At 50.3% G+C, this 17,893-nt stretch overlaps 1 protein-coding gene across 11 annotated transcripts in view; it reads left to right on the forward strand.

The window, feature by feature from the left end:
- The first annotated feature begins 250 nt into the window (after nt 1–250).
- The window catches only part of NRXN2 (neurexin 2), a 119,094-nt gene continuing 101,451 nt past the window's right edge, over nt 251–17,893 (forward strand). For all 11 annotated transcript variants that reach the window (XM_064287853.1, XM_064287847.1, XM_064287849.1 and 8 more), the window contains exons 1-2: nt 251–971; nt 17,444–17,461. In XM_064287853.1, the coding sequence (XP_064143923.1) occupies nt 251–971; nt 17,444–17,461 (739 nt within the window). The remainder of the gene's footprint in view (nt 972–17,443; nt 17,462–17,893) is intronic.

Consider the following 17,893-nt stretch of genomic DNA (forward strand, 5'->3'; position numbering starts at 1 on the left):
CAGGCTTTCCTCCCCCATCTTCCACCTGAGCCTGCAGCAGGGGAGGGGCGCTGCCGCCGCTGCCCCTCAGGGAGAGCCGGCACCTCGGCCTCTGCGTTCCTCGCCCTGCTGCCGGGCCCATGGCACTGTGAGCCGGCCAGGGAGCCCCGCTCGGCGCGGGGGGCGCCCGGCCCCCTCCCCGCCCCATGTGCCCGCAGCTCTGAATCCTGAGCGGGGCCGGGGGCCGGGCGGGGCCGGGGCCGCCGGAGGCATGGCATCTGGGAGCCGGTGGCGGCGGCCGCCGCCGCTGCTGCTGCTTCTGGCGCTGGCGGCGGGCGTGAGCGGCCTGGAGTTCGGCGGCGGCCCGGGGCAGTGGGCGCGCTATGCCCGCTGGGCGGGCGCGGCGAGCAGCGGCGAGCTCAGCTTCAGCCTGCGCACCAACGCCACACGCGCGTTGCTGCTCTACCTGGACGATGGCGGCGACTGCGACTTCCTGGAGCTGCTGCTGGTGGACGGGCGCCTGCGGCTGCGCTTCACCCTCTCGTGCGCGGAGCCGGCCACGCTGCAGTTGGACACGCCGGTGGCCGACGACCGCTGGCACATGGTGCTGCTGACCCGCGACGCGCGCCGCACGGCACTGGCAGTGGACGGCGAGGCCCGCGCAGCCGAGGTGCGCTCCAAGCGGCGCGAGATGCAGGTGGCCAGCGACCTGTTCGTGGGCGGTGTCCCGCCCGACGTGCGCCTCTCGGCGCTGACGCTCAGCACGGTGAAGTACGAGCCGCCCTTCCGCGGCTTGCTGGCCAACCTGAAGCTGGGCGAGCGGCCCCCGGCTCTGCTGGGCAGCCAGGGCCTGCGTGGCGCTGCAGCCGACCCGCTGTGCGCGCCCGCGCGCAACCCCTGCGCCAACGGAGGCCTCTGCACCGTGCTGGCCCCCGGCGAGGTAGGCTGCGACTGCAGCCACACGGGCTTCGGCGGCAAGTTCTGCAGCGAAGGTGAGCCCGGGAGCTGGGACGAGGGGGTGAGGGGGCTCCGGGGGCCGTAGACTTTAGGAGGTGCGAGGGTGTGTGTGTGTGGCAGCACAGGAGGCTAAGGATGTGTCCCTGTGAGCGGCGTGCGAGGAGCAGTGTCCGGGCGAGAGGGCTTGTGCTGTCAGCGGTGAGCAGGGTCGGTGTGTGCGAGTCCATGTCCGCCTCATGGGCCTCTGAAGTCCCGAGGGTCTGGCCAGGGAGGCTGTGCTGAGGCGGGGCCTTGGGAGAGGAGCCGGTGGTGGGCGTCAGATCCGAGGCCTGTGAGGGGCCCACGAAGGGCAATGGGTGGGCCCTGGGGCGTGGTCAGCTCAGAGGACTGGGCCTGTGGGTTCGTGGGCGGCCCAGGTGGGCGGCTGGTGGCGGCGAGTCTGTCGGTCTGTGAGGGTCGGGCAGGGAGGTACCGTCCTTGAGGGCTGTGAAGTCTGGTCCAGACCGGCAGGTGAGGCGGCTGGAGGAGAGTGGGGATTGGTAGGCCGTGACTGCTGCGTACAGGAGGGCGGGACGGAGGGTTTCTTTCTTGTCTCAGAACCAGCAGAACCCCTGAGAGTGAAGGGAAAATAGGGGTGAGGGCAGCTCCTGCTGAGGAGCTATTCTGGTGAGGGGCAGAAATACTACTGGTGGTCAGGTGAGAGACTGGGAGTGGGTCTGCCAGCGTGAGCTTGGGAAGGGGGAATGCTGGCTGGACAGGGGTAATTAGGACTCCAGACTGACTCCTACAGGCTGAGGGAGGATGGAGTCCGCCAGCACCCAGCCACCAGAGGCAGAGTGTTTGGCAGGCAGATGGGTGCGGTGAGGGGACAAGGCTGCCCTGTTAGTGGAGTGGTGGGAGGTGGAACTTGAAGATGCCTCTGTTCGGTCCTGCTGGAGAGTGGGGGGCTGGGGGAGTTCCCCATTAGTGTTGGGGTGGGGCCCCTGCAGCTCCTTTGTCCTCTATCCGTGGCAACTCTTTTCTGAGCAGGTGTGTGCAGACAGACATGCTTTCCTTTCCCCAGCACCTCTCGGAGTTGTGGCCACTGAGTAGTTGTGTGTGTGTGTGCGTCTGCCCTCCGAGAGGTAGTGACTTTTGGGGAGCATGTGCATGTGTGTGCCCACAAACTAATGCCGCCCTGGGGATGCTTTGGGGAGGGTTTCCTTGTGGCTGCACGTGTGGGGACAGCTATAGGCCGAGCAGTCTGCAGGTGTGGCTCTGCACTTTGCACAGTATCTTGGTCTTGTGTCTGAGGACATAGCTGAATACATAAGGATGGTTTTCCGTGTGTTTTCTTGGGGTTATTTGCTCAAGGTTGAGGGATGTATCCACAGAGAGCTGTGTGTATTAAGTTAATCTGACACCTTCTCACCTTTTCTCCAAGGAGCTCAGGTGCTCCCTAAACTGTGAATGGCATGTCTGTGTGTACGCCTGCACACGGAGGCCGTATATCTGGCAGTGTATATATTATGCGTGAATGGGTCTGTTCGGATAGTAGTATTTATAGAGAGAAGTCCAGTGCCTGGTGGAGTAAGTTGTACACAAGCATAAGAGTGGACGCTCCTGCACAGGCACCCATGTGCCTGTGGTTTTGTGAGACAGACCTCACTCAGACACCAGGACTCTATAAGGAATCTTTCTTTCCGGACCTTAACCTGATTCTTTGGTTCCTAAAAAACCTTCCTAAGAAAATAGGATGAACTGCCGTTCTCATTTGATGGGAGGGAAGTTTGAGCCATAGAGAGGTTACACTAAGTGGTCCAAGGTGTCACTGTGGCGGAATTGAGTCTGGGTGGAGGAAAAATGCAGCCAGAGGCACTCTGGTCCACCAGAGTCCTTGCATTGATTCCCAGGGAGGAGTCATTGACCAGCGGCCCCCAGTGAGCCAACAATGTGTGTGCTTTTGAATGCTAGTTGTGCAGTTGTGTGGTTCTCACACCTGTGTGTGTTCTCGTAGCTGGGTGTATCATCTAGGTGTGCTGGATGGCTGTTTGTGTTAGCTGTGAGAGATGCTGCTCGTGTGTCTGATCCACTGTAGGGGGTGCGTGTGTGTTCGGGATCCATGTGAGAAAAGGGAAAGTGAGATAATAGGTGGGTGTCAGGCAGCTGGTAGGGGCAGGGTTGCCTCTTTGTGTGTGAGGTGTCTGCTGGGAGACTGGTGCCTTGTCTGTGATAAAAGGGCAGGGATGGTGTCTTTACTCATCTCTGTATTCCCTGCACTGAATATAGTAGCAGGCACTTAGTGGGCGTTTGATGAAGATTTGTGGAATGAATGAAGAGATATTCATAATTGTTTGAGAGAATAAAGGCTGGGGGGTAGGGCCAGAAGTATGTATGAAAATATGTATGTATGTCTTTTCAGATGTACGTTGTGGGTGGGTACCAGGAGGGGTAAGCACCGATTGCTTTGCACCTGGAGCAAAGAGACACAGTGACAACCCTTTGGAGTCCCCCTTCCTCCCCTCACCCAGCAACCTCATTCCCTCTCCTTATATTTACAGCTTATTTCCTGACCAGCTTTCACAGTATCCTGTGCTCATTATGCTTTTTCTAGTGCATTCTAATCCAGCTCAGGAGGAAAGGTGTGGGCTCCCACTGTTGGGTGTTGGGGTGAGGGGAGCAGGCCTGGCTCATTATCTCAGAGATGGATCTTGGGTTCAGAGTTCCCAAGCTTCCCTGGAAGTTCCAGTCACTTTGTTATTATCCCCTTTAACTGGTTCCCAACTTTTCTGAGATTTAGGACATTTTTAAAAGTCAGTAATTCATAGCACTCCTTTCAAATAGTGGTTATTATTTTTATATCTGTTTATCGTGAAAATAAAGGTCTCAAAGCTACTACGAATTCAGGAATGCTTTTAGATGACTTTGATTTATATGTGCTGTGGTTAATCAAATTTACATTCGAAAAAATAGTTTTAGCTTTATATGTGAGACGTACCAATCCGCTACTAGATAATATTTCATGGGCGTATGGATTTGCAGGTCCTTTGGAATGCCCTCCTGCCTTCCTGAGTCTGGGAGATTGACCCACTGACTGAGGAACCTGCATGCTAGGAAAATTGCTTTTTTTCTCTGGGGGTCTGGCCTCAGGTAATGAAGATAGAAGTAAATATGAGTAACGGAGAGTCTGTGTTTCACTGGCGGTTCTCTGCCGAGGCTGGGATGGGGCGGACTGGGATTTTGCAGCGGTTGGCATGTGAACTTTCCCTCCTGTCACTCGTGTGTGTGGAGAAGGGTCTGAAAAGTGGTCAAGGAAGAAGGGGTGTGCCGGTGTGTGTGGGAAATGTAGGGCAGGATGGGGCGCAGGTGTATAGGAGGGTGTGCGAGGTGTATACCTTGCTTGGGAGAGAAGTAAGAAAGGAGTGGCGATGTGTGTGTTTGCAGGACAACAGACACGTGTCTCACGTGTGTTTTGTAAGTTTGTTGGTGATTTAATTCAGCAGTACTTATCGAGGCTCCCTTTGTGATAGGCCTTGTGTCGGGGCTGAAGGAGAGTCAGAGATGAATAAGAGGACCCTTTCTGCTTTAGGAATTGACTGTTTCATTGGAGACCAAACTAAACCCATTGCTGTTGAGTCATTTCTGACTCATAGTGACCCTACAGGGCAGAATAGAACTGCTCCATAAGGTTTCCTAAGGCTAAAATCTTTATGGGAGCAGACCGCCACATCTTTCTGCTGTGGACTGGCTGGTGGGTTTGAATGTTGATCTTTCTGTTAGTAGCCGAGTGCTTAACTGTTGCACCACCAATTGTTGTTGTTAGGTGCTGTTGAGTCAGTTCCGACTCATACTGACCCTACGCACAACAAAACGAAACACTGCCCGGTCCTGCGCCGTCCTTACAATCGTTGCTATGCTTGAGCTCATTGTTGCAGCCACTGTGTCAATCCACCTCGTTGAGGGTCTTCTTCTTTTCCGCTGACCCTGTACCCTGCCAAGCATGATGTCCTTCTCCAGGGACTGATCCCTCCTGACAACATGTCCAAAGTACGTAAGACCAGTCTCTCCATCCTTGCCTCTAAGGAGCATTCTGGCCGCACTTCTTCCAAGACAGATTTGTTCGTTCTTTTGGCAGTCCATGGTATGTTCAATATTCTTCGCCAACACCACAATTCAAAGGTGTCAGCTCTTCTTCGGTCTTCCTTATTCATTGTCCAGCTTTCACATGCATATGATGTGATTGAAAATACCACAGCTGGGGTCAGGCACACCTTAGTCTTCAAGGTGACATCTTTGCTCTTCAACGCTTTGAAGAGGTCCTTTGTAGCAGATTTGCCCAATGCAATGTGTCTTTTGATTTCTTGACCGCTGCTTCCATGGCTGTTGATTGTGGATCCAAGTAAAATGAAATCCTTGACAACTTCAATCTTTTCTCCATTTATCATGATGTTGCTCATTGGTCCAGTTGTGAGGATTTTTGTTTTCTCTGTGTTGAGGTGTAATCCATACTGAAGGCTGTGGTCTTTGATCTTCATTAGTAAGTGCTTCAAGTACTCTCCACTTTCAGCAAGCAAGGTTGTGTCATCTGCATAACGCAGGTTGTTAATGAGTTTCTCCAATCCTGATGTCCCATTCTTCATATAGTCCAGCTTCTCGGATTATTTGTTCAGCATACAGATTGAATAGGTATGGTGAAAGAATACAACCGTGCTGCACATGTTTCCTGACTTTAAACCAATCAGTATCCCCTTGTTCTGTCAGAACAACTGCCTCTTGATCTATGTAAAGGTTCCTCATGAGCACAATTAAGTGTTTTAGAATTCCCATTCTTCGCAATGGCTTTGGAAATGGTTCCTGTCTTGGGCTAACAGAAGGTCTGGGGACCAGGACCACTGGGGTCCTTCTAGTCTCAGTCAGACCATTAAGTCTGGTCTTTTTACGAGAGCTCCTCTTAATTGGGGCAGCAGATATAAAAGCTGTCATGTAGTGGTTAAGAGCATAGATTCTGCAGCCACACTCCCCGGGTGGTGACCTTGGACTTAAGCTCTCTTTGTTGTGGTTTCTTTATCTGTAAAATGAGAATAATAATAGTATCTGCCTTGTACAGTTGTGAGAATTTAATGAGCTAATTCATGTGCTTAGAACAGGGACTGGTGCATAGTAAGTGCTCAATAAATAATAGCAAAAACAACACCATATAGAGTGTGATGTAAGTCCAAAGAGATGCAGCAAGGCTGTGTGGCCTAGTGATGAAACCACAGACTCCAGTGGCACAAACCTGAGTTTAAATCTGTCTTTTCTGTTCACTGGGCGTGTGACATCAGGGGAGTACGTAGCCTTTAGATGAACTTTTCTTTATCTGTAAAATGGGGAACAGCGTCCTTATCTCACAGTCTTGTTGTGAGAATTAAATGAGTGTCTGGCATATAATAAACAGTGAATAGATGGTAGGTATTATTATAAGCCTCCTGGCCAGTGCACGTCACACACAGCCACCACCCATCTGTCACTGGAGGCTTGCGTGTTGCTGTGTTGCTCAATAGGCTTCAGAGGAGTTTTCAGACTAAGACGGATTAGGAAGAAAGGCCTGGCAATCTACTTTCAAAAATCTCCCCATGACAAAGGATATGAACAGGTGCCTCACCAAAGAAGACATTCAGGTAGCTAACAGATACATGGGGAAATGCTCACGATCACTAGTCTTTAGAAAAATGCAAATCAAAACTACAATGACGTTCCATCTCACTCCAGCAAGGCTGGCACTAATCCAAAAAACACACAATAGTAAATGCTGGAGAGGTTGTGGAGAGACTGAAACACTTATACACTGCTCGTGGGAATGTGAAATGGTACAACCACTTCAGAAATCGATTTGGCACTTCCTTAAAAAGCTAGAAATAGAGCTACCATAGGATCCAGCAATCCCACTCCTTGGAATATATCCTAGAGAAATAAGAGCCTTTACACAACCAGATATATGCACACCCATGTTTATTGCAGCACTGTTTACAATAGCAAAAACATGGAAGCAACCAAGGTGCCCATCAAAGGATGAATGGATAAATAAATTATGGTATATTCACACAATGGAATACTACGCATTGATAAAGAACCATGAGGAATCTGTGAAACATTTCATAACGTGGAGGAACCTGGCAGGCGTTATGCTGAGTGAAATTAGTCAGTTGCAAAAAGACAAATATCGTATAAGGCCACTATTATAAGAACTCAAGAAATAGTTTAAACAGAGAAAGAAATATTCTTTGATAGTTACGAGAGGGGGGAGGTAGGGAGGGTGGAAGAGGAGTATCCACTAATTAGATAGTAGACAAGAACTATTTTAGGTGAAGGGAAAGACAGCACACAATTCAGGAGAGGTCAGCACAACTGGACTAAAACCAAAAGCAAAGAAGTTTCCTGGATAAACTGAACGCTTCGAAGGCCAGCGTAGCAGGGGCAGGGGTTTGGGGACCATGGTTTCATGGGACATTTAAATCAACTGGACTAATAAAATGTATTAAGAAAACATTCTGCATACCACTTTGGAGAGTGGCGTCTCGGGTCTTAAATGCTAGCATTCGGCCATCTAAGATGCATCAATTGGTTTCAACCCACCTGGAGCAAAGGAGAATAAAGAACACCAAAGATACAAGGTAATTATGAGCCTAAGAGATAGAAAGGGCCACATAAACCAGAAGACTACATCCGCCTGAGACCAGAAGAACTAGATGGCGCCCAGCTACAACTGATGACCGCCCTGACAGGGAACATATCAGAGAGCCCCTGAGCGAGCAGGACAGCAGTGGGATATAGACCTCAAATTCTTGTAAAAAGACCAGACTTAATGGTCTGACTAGACTAAAAGGACCCTAGTGGTCCTGGTCCACAGACCTCCTGTTAGCCCAAGACAGGAACCATTCCCAAAGCCAACTCTTAGACAGGGATTGACTGGACAATGGGTTAGAAAATGATACCGGTGAGGAGTGAGCTTCTTGGATCAAGTAGACACATGAGACTACGTGGGCAGCTCCTGTCCGGATGGGAGATAAGAGGGCAGAGGGGGTCAGAAGCTGGCCAAATGACACAAAAAGAGACAATGGAAAGAAGGAGTGTGCTGTCTCATTAAGGGGAGAGCAAGTAGGAGTATATAACAAGGTATATATAAATTTTTGTATGAGACTGACTTGATTTGTAAACTTTGACTTAAAGCACAATAAAACTTAAAAAAAAAAAAATCTGCCCATGAAAACCCTATGGATCACAATGGTCTGATCTGCAACTGATTTGGGGGATGGTGCGGGACCAGGCAGCATTTATATCTGTTGTGCATGGGTTTGCCATGAGTCGGGGGGCAACTCAATGGCAGCTAACAACATTACAAGTAAAGTATTATTGGGGTTCTAAAGAAGGCGAGAGTTAACAAGTTGGGGGGGATCCACACTGGGTTTTACCAAAGTCATGCTATTTAAGATTATCCTTGAAAATTGAGTAGCGTGCTGGGTTTGGGAGAGGTTGTTCCAAACAAAAGACTGATAAAAATAAAGGCATGGGAGTGGGAAAAGGTAAGTCATGTTTGTAGGGGGCCAGTGAGAAGCAGAGGGAAAATAGTGGAGGTAGGGAATAAAGTGGGAGAAATAGGTTGAGGCCATTGAATAGTATGTACAGAATATTGGCAAAGGGAGCCATGAAAAAAAATTTGAGCAGGCGTATGACTAATCAGAGAAGAGCTTTATTTAGGAAGCTGGGAGTGGCATGTAAAATGGACTATAGGGGCAGAGTTACGTGGTGGAGAAGTCCATTGGGAGGCTGTTACAATAGTCCAGGAAGGAGTTATTGAGGCCCTGGACCTTAGTTGTTGAGGGGGATGGGGAGGGAGGGTGATGGCAGCACTGGTGACAGAGGAGGTTGAGAGCCACTGCTGAGGCGGAAGCTGTAGGACACTGCCTTTGGGACGTGAAGGGAGAAGAGGGGAGTCAGAGATGAGGTTTCAAGGCTGGAAGGATGGTGGAGGGGTTAAAGGAAGGAGGGAGATCGGGGAGGGGGGAAGGTTTGGGGGAACACACAATCTGTGTGTTGAGCTGTGGTGCCCCTGTGAATTCCTAGACAGAGATGCCCAGGCAGTTGGAAACGGGAAACCACAGCTTTGCATTGAAGGCAGATGGAGACCTGGGAGCCACGTGCATGCAGAGATAGTATTTGAAACTCAGGGACTGGGTGAGGTGACCGAGGGTGAAAATAAAGAGAAACGAGCACAAGATTTCAGAGGAGCATACAGTTGGAAGGAGGAGGAAGAGGGGCAGCTGCAGACACGGTGAAGGAGGCGTTCAGAGCAAAAAAAAATTGCGATCCCGCAGTCAAGGGGGGAGAGAGGGACTAGCAGCTATTGAGCGTTTGCTGGGTGCCTTGGATGTTTTGGAGCCCCTGCGTGATGCAGATGGTTAGTGTGCTCGGCTGCTAATTGAAAGGCTGGAAGTTCAAGTCCACCCGGAGGCTTCTTGGAAGAAAGCCCTGGCAATCTATTGGAAAAATCAGCCGTTGAAAACCAGAGCATAGTTCTACTCTGACAGACGTGGGGTCGCCGTGAGTCGGAATTGACTGGAAGGCACCTGGTTGGGTTTGGTTTTTGGTTTTGAATGTTTTAGCTCCTGTAATCCTCACGATCACCGCGTGAAGTCACTGTTTCCACTTTACAGCGGATGAAATCCAGGCTCAGATGTAAGTCACATAACTGGAGGTAGAGCCTGTTGTCACCTCCCTCTCCCTGCTGCCTCCACAAAGAAGGGGTGCTCAGCAGGGCCTTTCGATTGCCTGTGGCTGGTTTATTGGGGTTACTTAGGGAGATTGCTTCATCAGAAACCAGTAGCCACCCCAAATCCCAAGAGCTCTTAGGCCAGTATTTGAGGAGGGTGTTCTTGTATTTGTTGGTCAGTTGTCCCAGCACTGAGAGAGGGAATGGAAGTAGATCAGTAAAATCGCAGTCTTCCAGAGCCCACAGGGAGAAACTCACCCTGAATAGCGGGGATGATCCCGTTAAAACACGGAACTCACCAAAATTTAACACATTTCAGGTGAAAAGCTTTCCGAACTATGTTATACATTCGTCTCTGCCTCCTAAGCATGATATCTGGGCTGCGATTTAACCTTTTCTACATGAGTCAGGTTGGTCGGGATTCCCCTAGGGTATCGCACCAGACCGTCCTACAGTGGTTGCTTCATTGAGGTTTGTCCCTGCATGAAATTATCCCCGGCTGCGGTGCTTTTGAGGAGCCCTGGTGGCGCAGTGGTTAACAGCTAGGCTGCTAATCAAAAGGTCGGCAGTTGGAATCCATCAGCTGCTCCTTGGAAACCCTGTGGGGCAGTTTTACTCTGGCCTGTAGGGTCGCTATGAATTGGGATTGACTCCCCAGCAACGGGCTTAGTTTTGGCGGTGCTTTTGTGTTCCCATATTAGCTTCTTGCAGTTTTTCCATCTCTGCCCTTTGGAGGGGTTGTTAGATAGCAACCCATCTCCTGACTCCGACTGTGGTTCCTGCTTGTGTACCTGTGTGTGTGTGTGTGAGCCTGGAAATCAGCATTCCCAAACATGTTAGAATTGTGTGTCACTAAGAGTGAGGCTGTCCCTGGGTGCTGCAAACAGTTAACGCATTTGGCTGCTAGCTGAAAGTTTGGAGATGTGAGTTCACCTAGAGGTGTGTCAGAAGAAAGGCCTGGCAATCTACCTAAAAACCGGCCGTTGAAAAACCCATGGAGCACAATCCTACTCCTACACACATGGGGTTGCCATGAGTCGGAGCCAACTCTGACAGCTACCGATACGGTGAACGAGTGACGATGGGGCCTGAGAGGCTGTCCTATGAGAAAATAACGGTTTTTAATGTCTGTTTTGGCTGCTGCAAAGCCTTTTTCTCCCTTCTTTTGTTCTGGTCTTCATTACTGTCCTTGATAACGAATCAGTTGGAATCCTGAGTTCATGTTAGGCCAGGTAATGCCATCTACGACACAGTCCCTGCCCTCTGGCGGGGCCATCAGGACCTATCTAGGTGAGTGAAAGCTCAGCAGAAGAGGGTCACTTTGCAGCTCTGACGTTCAGTCCCTGTGGTCCTCACGGCTTCTGCTGTTGTGAATGGCTCCAGGCAGAATGTGGTGAGCTGCTCAAGAGAAGAACTCAGGGAGTAGCTGCTTTCAGAACCCAGAGATGAGATAGACGCTCCTAAGTAAAGGATCCTATGACGTAATGGTTAAGAACGTGGGCTGTCTGGGTTTGGATCCTGGCTTTGCTACCTGCTGGCTTTGTGAACTTGGACAATTTACTTACCCGCATTGTTTTTCAATGTCCTACTCTGTAAATGGATGTAAGAATGTTGTAAGGACTAAATGACTTAGTGTATAGAAATCCTTGACCGTGTGTCAGGCACTATTCGAAGTGATCAATAAATGCTACTATTGTTATTAATCCCAGTGGTCAGGGAGCCTTCAAGGAGGGGGCAGGACTTGGCTAGATCTTGAAGGAAGGATGAGTGTGGTTTGTAGAGCTGGGAAGGGAATGGTTTTCCTGCCTGAAGAAGAGCCTAAACAAGGATGTGAGTTGAGTGTGTCAGGAGACAGTGAGAAGACCAGAATGGTTGCAGCTTTGTGAGTGATAAAAGCTTAAAGTAAGCTTCTGGAAGTCTTGACAGGCCAAGAATGTAGCCCATTAGAAGTTTTAAAGCCAGACAGATTTGGGTTCAAATTTCAACTCTGTTCCTCACCAGCAGGGTGACCTTGGACAAGCTACTTCTACTTTCTGAGCCTTAGTTTCCTCATCCCTAAAAGGAAGTTATGATCATCTCCACTCACCAGGAAACAGTAGTGAGTCAATGAAACAATTCATGGAAAGAGCCAGGGACACTTTAAGTCCTCAATACGTGAGAAGTGTTATTTTATTATTCGCTCGACAAACCTATGGATGCCTGTTTTTGAGCCAGGAACTGTGCAAGCAGCTGGATATGGAGAGATGAAAGAGGCATTGTCCTTGCTCTTGGGTATCTCATGGTCCAGTCAGGAAGCAGACATGTAAACACAATTGCAATATAGATTTGCTAAGTGAAAGAATAACAGAATGTACATCTCCTGGGAAGTTGGTTCAGAACACAGATGGAGGTATATTGACCTGGGTCTTAAGGGAAGAGTTAACTGTCTCAGGCACCTGAGGTAAGAGTTGTGGGGATGGGGAAGGGTGTTTTCAAGCAGAGGGAAAGCACGTACAGAAACATGCCGTATTAGGGAAACGGGAAGAAGTTTGGCGTGGCTGGAGCCTGGGTTGTTGTAGGAAAGGAGGTTGGAGGGAAGCATGGCCACATTTCAAGTAGATTTTTCCTGAGAAGATTGGCCTTTATCCTGTAGGCAGTGGGAAGCCTTGATAAGTTTTAAGCAGGGTTGGATCACTTGGTGTGTGGAATAGGAATCACAGGGTGAAAAGGCTGGCTGCAGGGAGAGGCGGGTCAGAGGCTTGTTAATGCTGGGGCGTGAACATTAGCTCCTGGACTTGGGGCAGTGCTGGTGGGGAGGGAGGGATAAAATGCGTTTCTGCGAGTAAATTTAGTTTTTAGGGTTTTAGGAGGTGGAACCGATTGGACCTGGCAATTGGCATGAAAAGAGAGCAAGGCTGATTTCTGTGAAGGAGCCCTGGTGGCACAGTGGTTAAGAGCTTGGCTGCCAACCAAAAGGTCAGCAGTTTGAAGCCACCAGCCGCTCCTTGGAAACCCTATGGGGCAGTTCTGCTCTGTCCTATAGGGCTACTATGAGTTGGAATCAACTCGACAGCAACAGGTTTGGTTTTGGAACCTGATTATAAGGAGCCCTGGTGGTACAACGGTTAAGTGCTTGGCTGCTTGGTTCGAACCCACCTAGCAGCTCTGCTGGGAAAGACCTGGCAATCTGCTCCCATAAAGATTAGAGCCTAGCAAGCCCCATGGGGAAGTTCTCCTCTGTCACATAGGCTTACCATAAGTCTAAGTTGACTCAAGGGCACCTAATAACAACAACTTGATTAGGGTAAGTCCCTAGGTGGTGCAAATGGTTAAGTGCTCAACTACTAATCAAAAGACTCGTGATTCGAACCCACCCAGAGGTGCCCTGGAGGAAAGGCCTGGCGATCTGCTTCTGAGAGGCCGTAGCCTTGAAAACCCCGTGGAGTACAGTTCTACTCTGCACACATGGGGCCGCCATGAGTTGGAATCAACTCAGCATCACTGGTTTTCTGGTTTAAGTCTGATTAGGGAGTGCTGACAGGAGGGCAGAAGTTGGGGGGAAAGGCTTTAAAAAATTAATTAAAATACATTTTAAAAATCGATTTTATTTCTTAGTGCAGTTTTAGGTTTACAGGGAAATTGTGCAGAAAGTACAGAGAGTCCCCATATACCTCCTCTCCCCACTGCCCGCTGTTTCCTCTATGATTAACATCTTGCATTGGTGTGGCGCATTTGTTACAGCTGACTAACCAGTACTGATACGGTATTCCTAACTAAAATCTAGGGTTTACATGAGGGTCCGCTGGTTGTGTTGTACAGGCCTATGGGTTTTAACAAATGTATAATGTCACATGTCCACCATTACAGTATCATGCAGAGTAGTTTCACTGCCCTAAAAATTCCCTGTGGCCCCACCTGTTCATTGCTCTAGGGGGAAGGTTTTTCAGTTATAATCGTGGTTATAATTTATTACAGAGAAAGGATACAAAGTAAAATTAGCAAAGGAAAAAGGTGCATGGGGAGAGGTCCAGAGAAAACCAGGCACAAGCTTCCAGACTCCTCTCCCAGTAGAGTTTCACAGGACACTTGATTCCTCCGCCAACAAATTGGGACAACCCTTGTGAAATGTTATTTACCAGGGAAACTTACTAGAAACTCAGTGGTCTGGGGGGAAGGGTTTTGAGATCCATGTTGGACGTGCTGAGGGTGAGATGCCTATGAGACACTCAGGTCAAGCTGCTCAGAAGGCAGATGGTTATAAAGGTCAGGAGCATAGGAGAAAGGTCTGTACCAGGGACACTGGAAAGTTCTGCATATGTGCGTGTGTGTGTGATTATCACGGCAGTATTTAGGAGGTCTGTCTGGTAGCTGCGTGGCGCAAATGGTTAAGCCTCGGCTACTAACGAAAAGGTTGGGGGTTTGAACCCACCAAGAGGAGCCTCAAAAGAAGGGCCTGGCTATCTGCTTTTGAAAGGTCACAGCCTTGAAAACCATATGGAGCGTAGTTCTACTCTGTGAGACATGGGTTGTCCATGAGTTGGAATCTACTGGACGGCAGCTTTTTTTTGTTGTTATCTGGTACCCGTGCCAAGAGCGCTGGGCTGGGAACAGGCAGATAGGCCAACCAGGAGGAGGCTCTTGCAGTAAACCAGGTGTGAGGGGTGTAGACTGTGATGACCTAGGACTGCAGTGGACCAAGGCAAAGATGATTTTGTGCTCCTGGGCAAGTTTCCCTTTTGTACAAAGGAGATGGATAATGCCACCCATCTCGTTGGGGCTGGTGTGAGGCTGACACGTGCGAAGGGCTGGTACGGTTGCCTGGTATGTGGTTAAATGAACGGAATCTCTGGAACCTGGCAGAGTGTAGGGCAATTAGTGGGTGCTTAGTAAGATTTTTTTTTTTTTAGTAAGTGCTTGTTGAAAGCAGTGCCTTCGCTAAACACAGGGCAATGGGGTGCTTGGCTGGGTGTGGGGATGGGTTTTGGTGGTGGCGTTTCCCTGTCAGAGAGCTGTCCGGGTAACTGCTGAGCAGATGGCTGGGAGTGCAGGCTTGGCACTCAGGGAAGAGGCCGGGGCTGCAAATACAGGCTCGGGAGTCCATTAGCCACAAAAGGGAGCTATCACCACTGCCAAGGTGAGCGGGTAGAAGAGAGAGGAGTGCAGAGGGCAGGGATGGGGCCTGGAGGGGCCGTTATACCACGTTAGGGCTGTAGGTAAATCAGCAGAAAGAAAGAGTAGCAGAGGAAGTAGCCAGGATGGGGCAGACTCAGGCAGGGAGCAAAACAAGCTTGGCTGTTTCACCATGCTAAACCGAGCATGGTGCACGTCTCTGGCAGGTAGAAATAATTTTTTAAATACCTACCATGCTGGATTATCTAAAAAAATCACTGGCCTCCTTGTTTGCCCAGTTGCCGGAGAGATGGTTGTGCTGAATGACCAGGGCTTCAGCACCCTGGGACCCAAGGAATCCAGACACACAGTCTTCTCTTCACAAAGGCCTTTCCCCAGGGCCTCTTAAACTCACCAGCTCCCCCTGAAGATGTAATGCGATTCTGTTTATTTAATAAAATTGTTGTATACACAGCTTCTTGGGAATGCACTTGTTGGGAAGAGCAGCTCTGGGTTGTGCAGAAGTATGTTGGTAAATCACGTAGACAGAGAAAGCTTTGTTGTGCAGGCTTAGGAAACAGGGAAAATATGTACATGTGTATAGAAAAGAGTCCCTGGGTGGTGCAAAAGGTTAGTGCACTAGGCTGCTAACTGAAAGGCTGGAGATTTGAGTCCACCCAGAGGTACCTCAGGAGAAAGGCCTGGCAATCCACTTGGAAAAATCAGCCACTGAAAACCCCATGGTGTGGAGTTCTTCTCGGATACTTATGGGGTTGCTGTGAGTCGGAATAGATTCAATGGCACCGGGTTTGGTTTTCGACATATATATACATGGAAACCCTCGTGGCGTAGTGGTTAAGAGCTACAGCTGGTAACAAAAAGGTCAGCAGTTCGAACCCACCAGGCACTCCTTGGAAACCGTGTGGGGCAGTTCTACTCTGTCTTATACAATCGCTATGAGTTGGAATTGACTCGATGGCAATGGGTTTATACACATATATATGAAAAAAACTGTCGCTGTTGAGTCAATTCCAACTTGTGGTGACCCTTTAAGACAGAGTAGAACTGCCTCATAGGGTTTCCAAGGAGCGGTTGGTGACTTTGAACTGCTGACCTCTTGGTTAGCAGCCAAGCCCTTAACCACTGCACCACCAGGGGTCCATACACATACACATACACACACACACATACACACACACACAAGCAAGTTGGACACATTGTGTCTTTGGCCCCCAGAGGGAGGGCAGGGTGGTGGTTGTGGGTATATGCGTTATTATGTATTAGATCACTGTACAGGCACTGAAGTTTGCATTCAACCTGTGTGTGTTGTGTGTGTGTGTGTGTGTGTGTGTGTATGTATCACGGGGGTGGTATAAGCTATGATAATGATGGTGTTTGTTTTGGAGTATAGGTACCTCCCCTAAGAGCAAACAATGTGCAGTGGGGTTGGTGGTGGGAGGCGGCAGTGTGTGTGTATGTGTGTGTCCCGAGAAGGTGTTGGTATGTATGTGTCCCAGGCCTGTGTCTGTGCGTGTGTTTCCCCACTGGCTGTGTACGCTGTGCTGTTTCTCTCTTCCTGACTATAACTTGTCCTACAGGCTCCCAGTAGGTGGGCATGTTGGGAATGATGTGTGGAGCTGGGGGAGCCTTGGTTCTTTTGAAAAACATACCAGCGCACAGCCTGCTCCGGGAGCTGTAGCTTAGTTGGAGGAACTGGCCCACGTTCCTCCTTTAGTTCTCTGTCTTGATCCATTTGGTGAGCAGGGCCAGGCAGGCCCCTGATAGGTGAGGCGCAACTGCCCAAAGGGTGTGATGTGGCCTAGGAGTGGGCCCAGCGTTACCCCTCCCAGCACTGAAGTGGGCCTCCAGCCTGGAGACCCTTTGCCTCACACAGCTGTTAAGAAGGCACTTATCCTAGAATCTCAAAACCAGGGCCAGAGGGGCTCAGATGTAGTCCACCCCACTCCTCCTCACAGAAGAGGGACTGGGGCTCAGAGAGGATAAGCCGCTGTGATGGAGGTCACACAGCACTTTGCTGCTGGCCTGTGTTTTCTGACAACCAACTTAGTGCACTCTGCGTCTGGATGACTCTTCTCCACTGGGTGAGTGGGTGGGGGTGGGGATTCCTTGTGTGCAGAAGCTTCAGGTGTGAGAGCTGATGCCTGTCACTGGATTGCTGAGTGCCTGTGTGTGTCAGTGTGTCACTGAGCGTGAGTGTGCCTGTGAGACGGTTACTGGTGTGAGCGTGTCCCCATCTTTCTCTAGCCTCAGTAGCATGCGGGGGGAAGGCCTGGGGGAGTCAAGAAGCCTGGCAGCTGGTCTTAGCCCTGCCCTGATTCTCCCTGTGACCTTGGGTGCTCTCTCCCCTCCCCTGGGCCTCAGTTTCCTGAAATGTAGCATGAGGGTTGGAGTGATGTGTGTCTGGGCCTCGCAGCCCCATCACACCGTCTGACTCTGAGGGTGAGACACCTACTCCAGGAGCAGCCCTGTCTCCATCTCCGCCCAAGCCAATACAGAGCTAGGCCCCAAGACCTGGGCCTGCCCGGTGTCTTATGTCAGGGCCCAGAGCAGGCTTGGGGACCTCAAACCCATCACTCTCCTCTGGGCCCTTATCCTTGGCACCCTTACTAACAGTCCTGCTCTTTTCTTTCTCTCTGCCTTGCCCCTTTTCTGAACTGTGCTGGCCTGCAGAGGAGCACCCCATGGAAGGTGAGTGACGTTCTGGGTCACTGGGGTAGCCGACCTCTCGTCGTGGGGGTCCTATGTGAGGGGGTGCTGTTGGTTACCTAAGCGCCCCCTCCCCACCCATGTTTAGGGCCCCTCTGGAAGGATGTCTGATTTCCTGTCTTGGCTACCTTGGCCCCACCTCTTGCCCATTCCCTATTTCCAGGTTTAGAGGGAAAAACTGCCAGGCCAAGGGCAGGCCCTGATGCTGGCTAGTGTCTGTAGCTCCAGTCTGCTGTTGGCCTTCCTTCTTCCTTGAGGGAAAGGAAAGGGGATGTTAGGGAAGAGGCAGGCAGTGGGGTGGAGGGGGAGGGACTGACAGGATTCTCAAGTGCCCAGAGTGAGTGGGTCCATAGCGTTCTGCCCAGCCCAGCGTAGGAAGCTCAGACAGGCAACGCTGTCAGGGAGGGGAGATGG

This window comes from Loxodonta africana, chromosome 7, assembly GCF_030014295.1.
Source record: "Loxodonta africana isolate mLoxAfr1 chromosome 7, mLoxAfr1.hap2, whole genome shotgun sequence".
NCBI classification, from domain to species: Eukaryota; Metazoa; Chordata; class Mammalia; order Proboscidea; family Elephantidae; genus Loxodonta; species Loxodonta africana.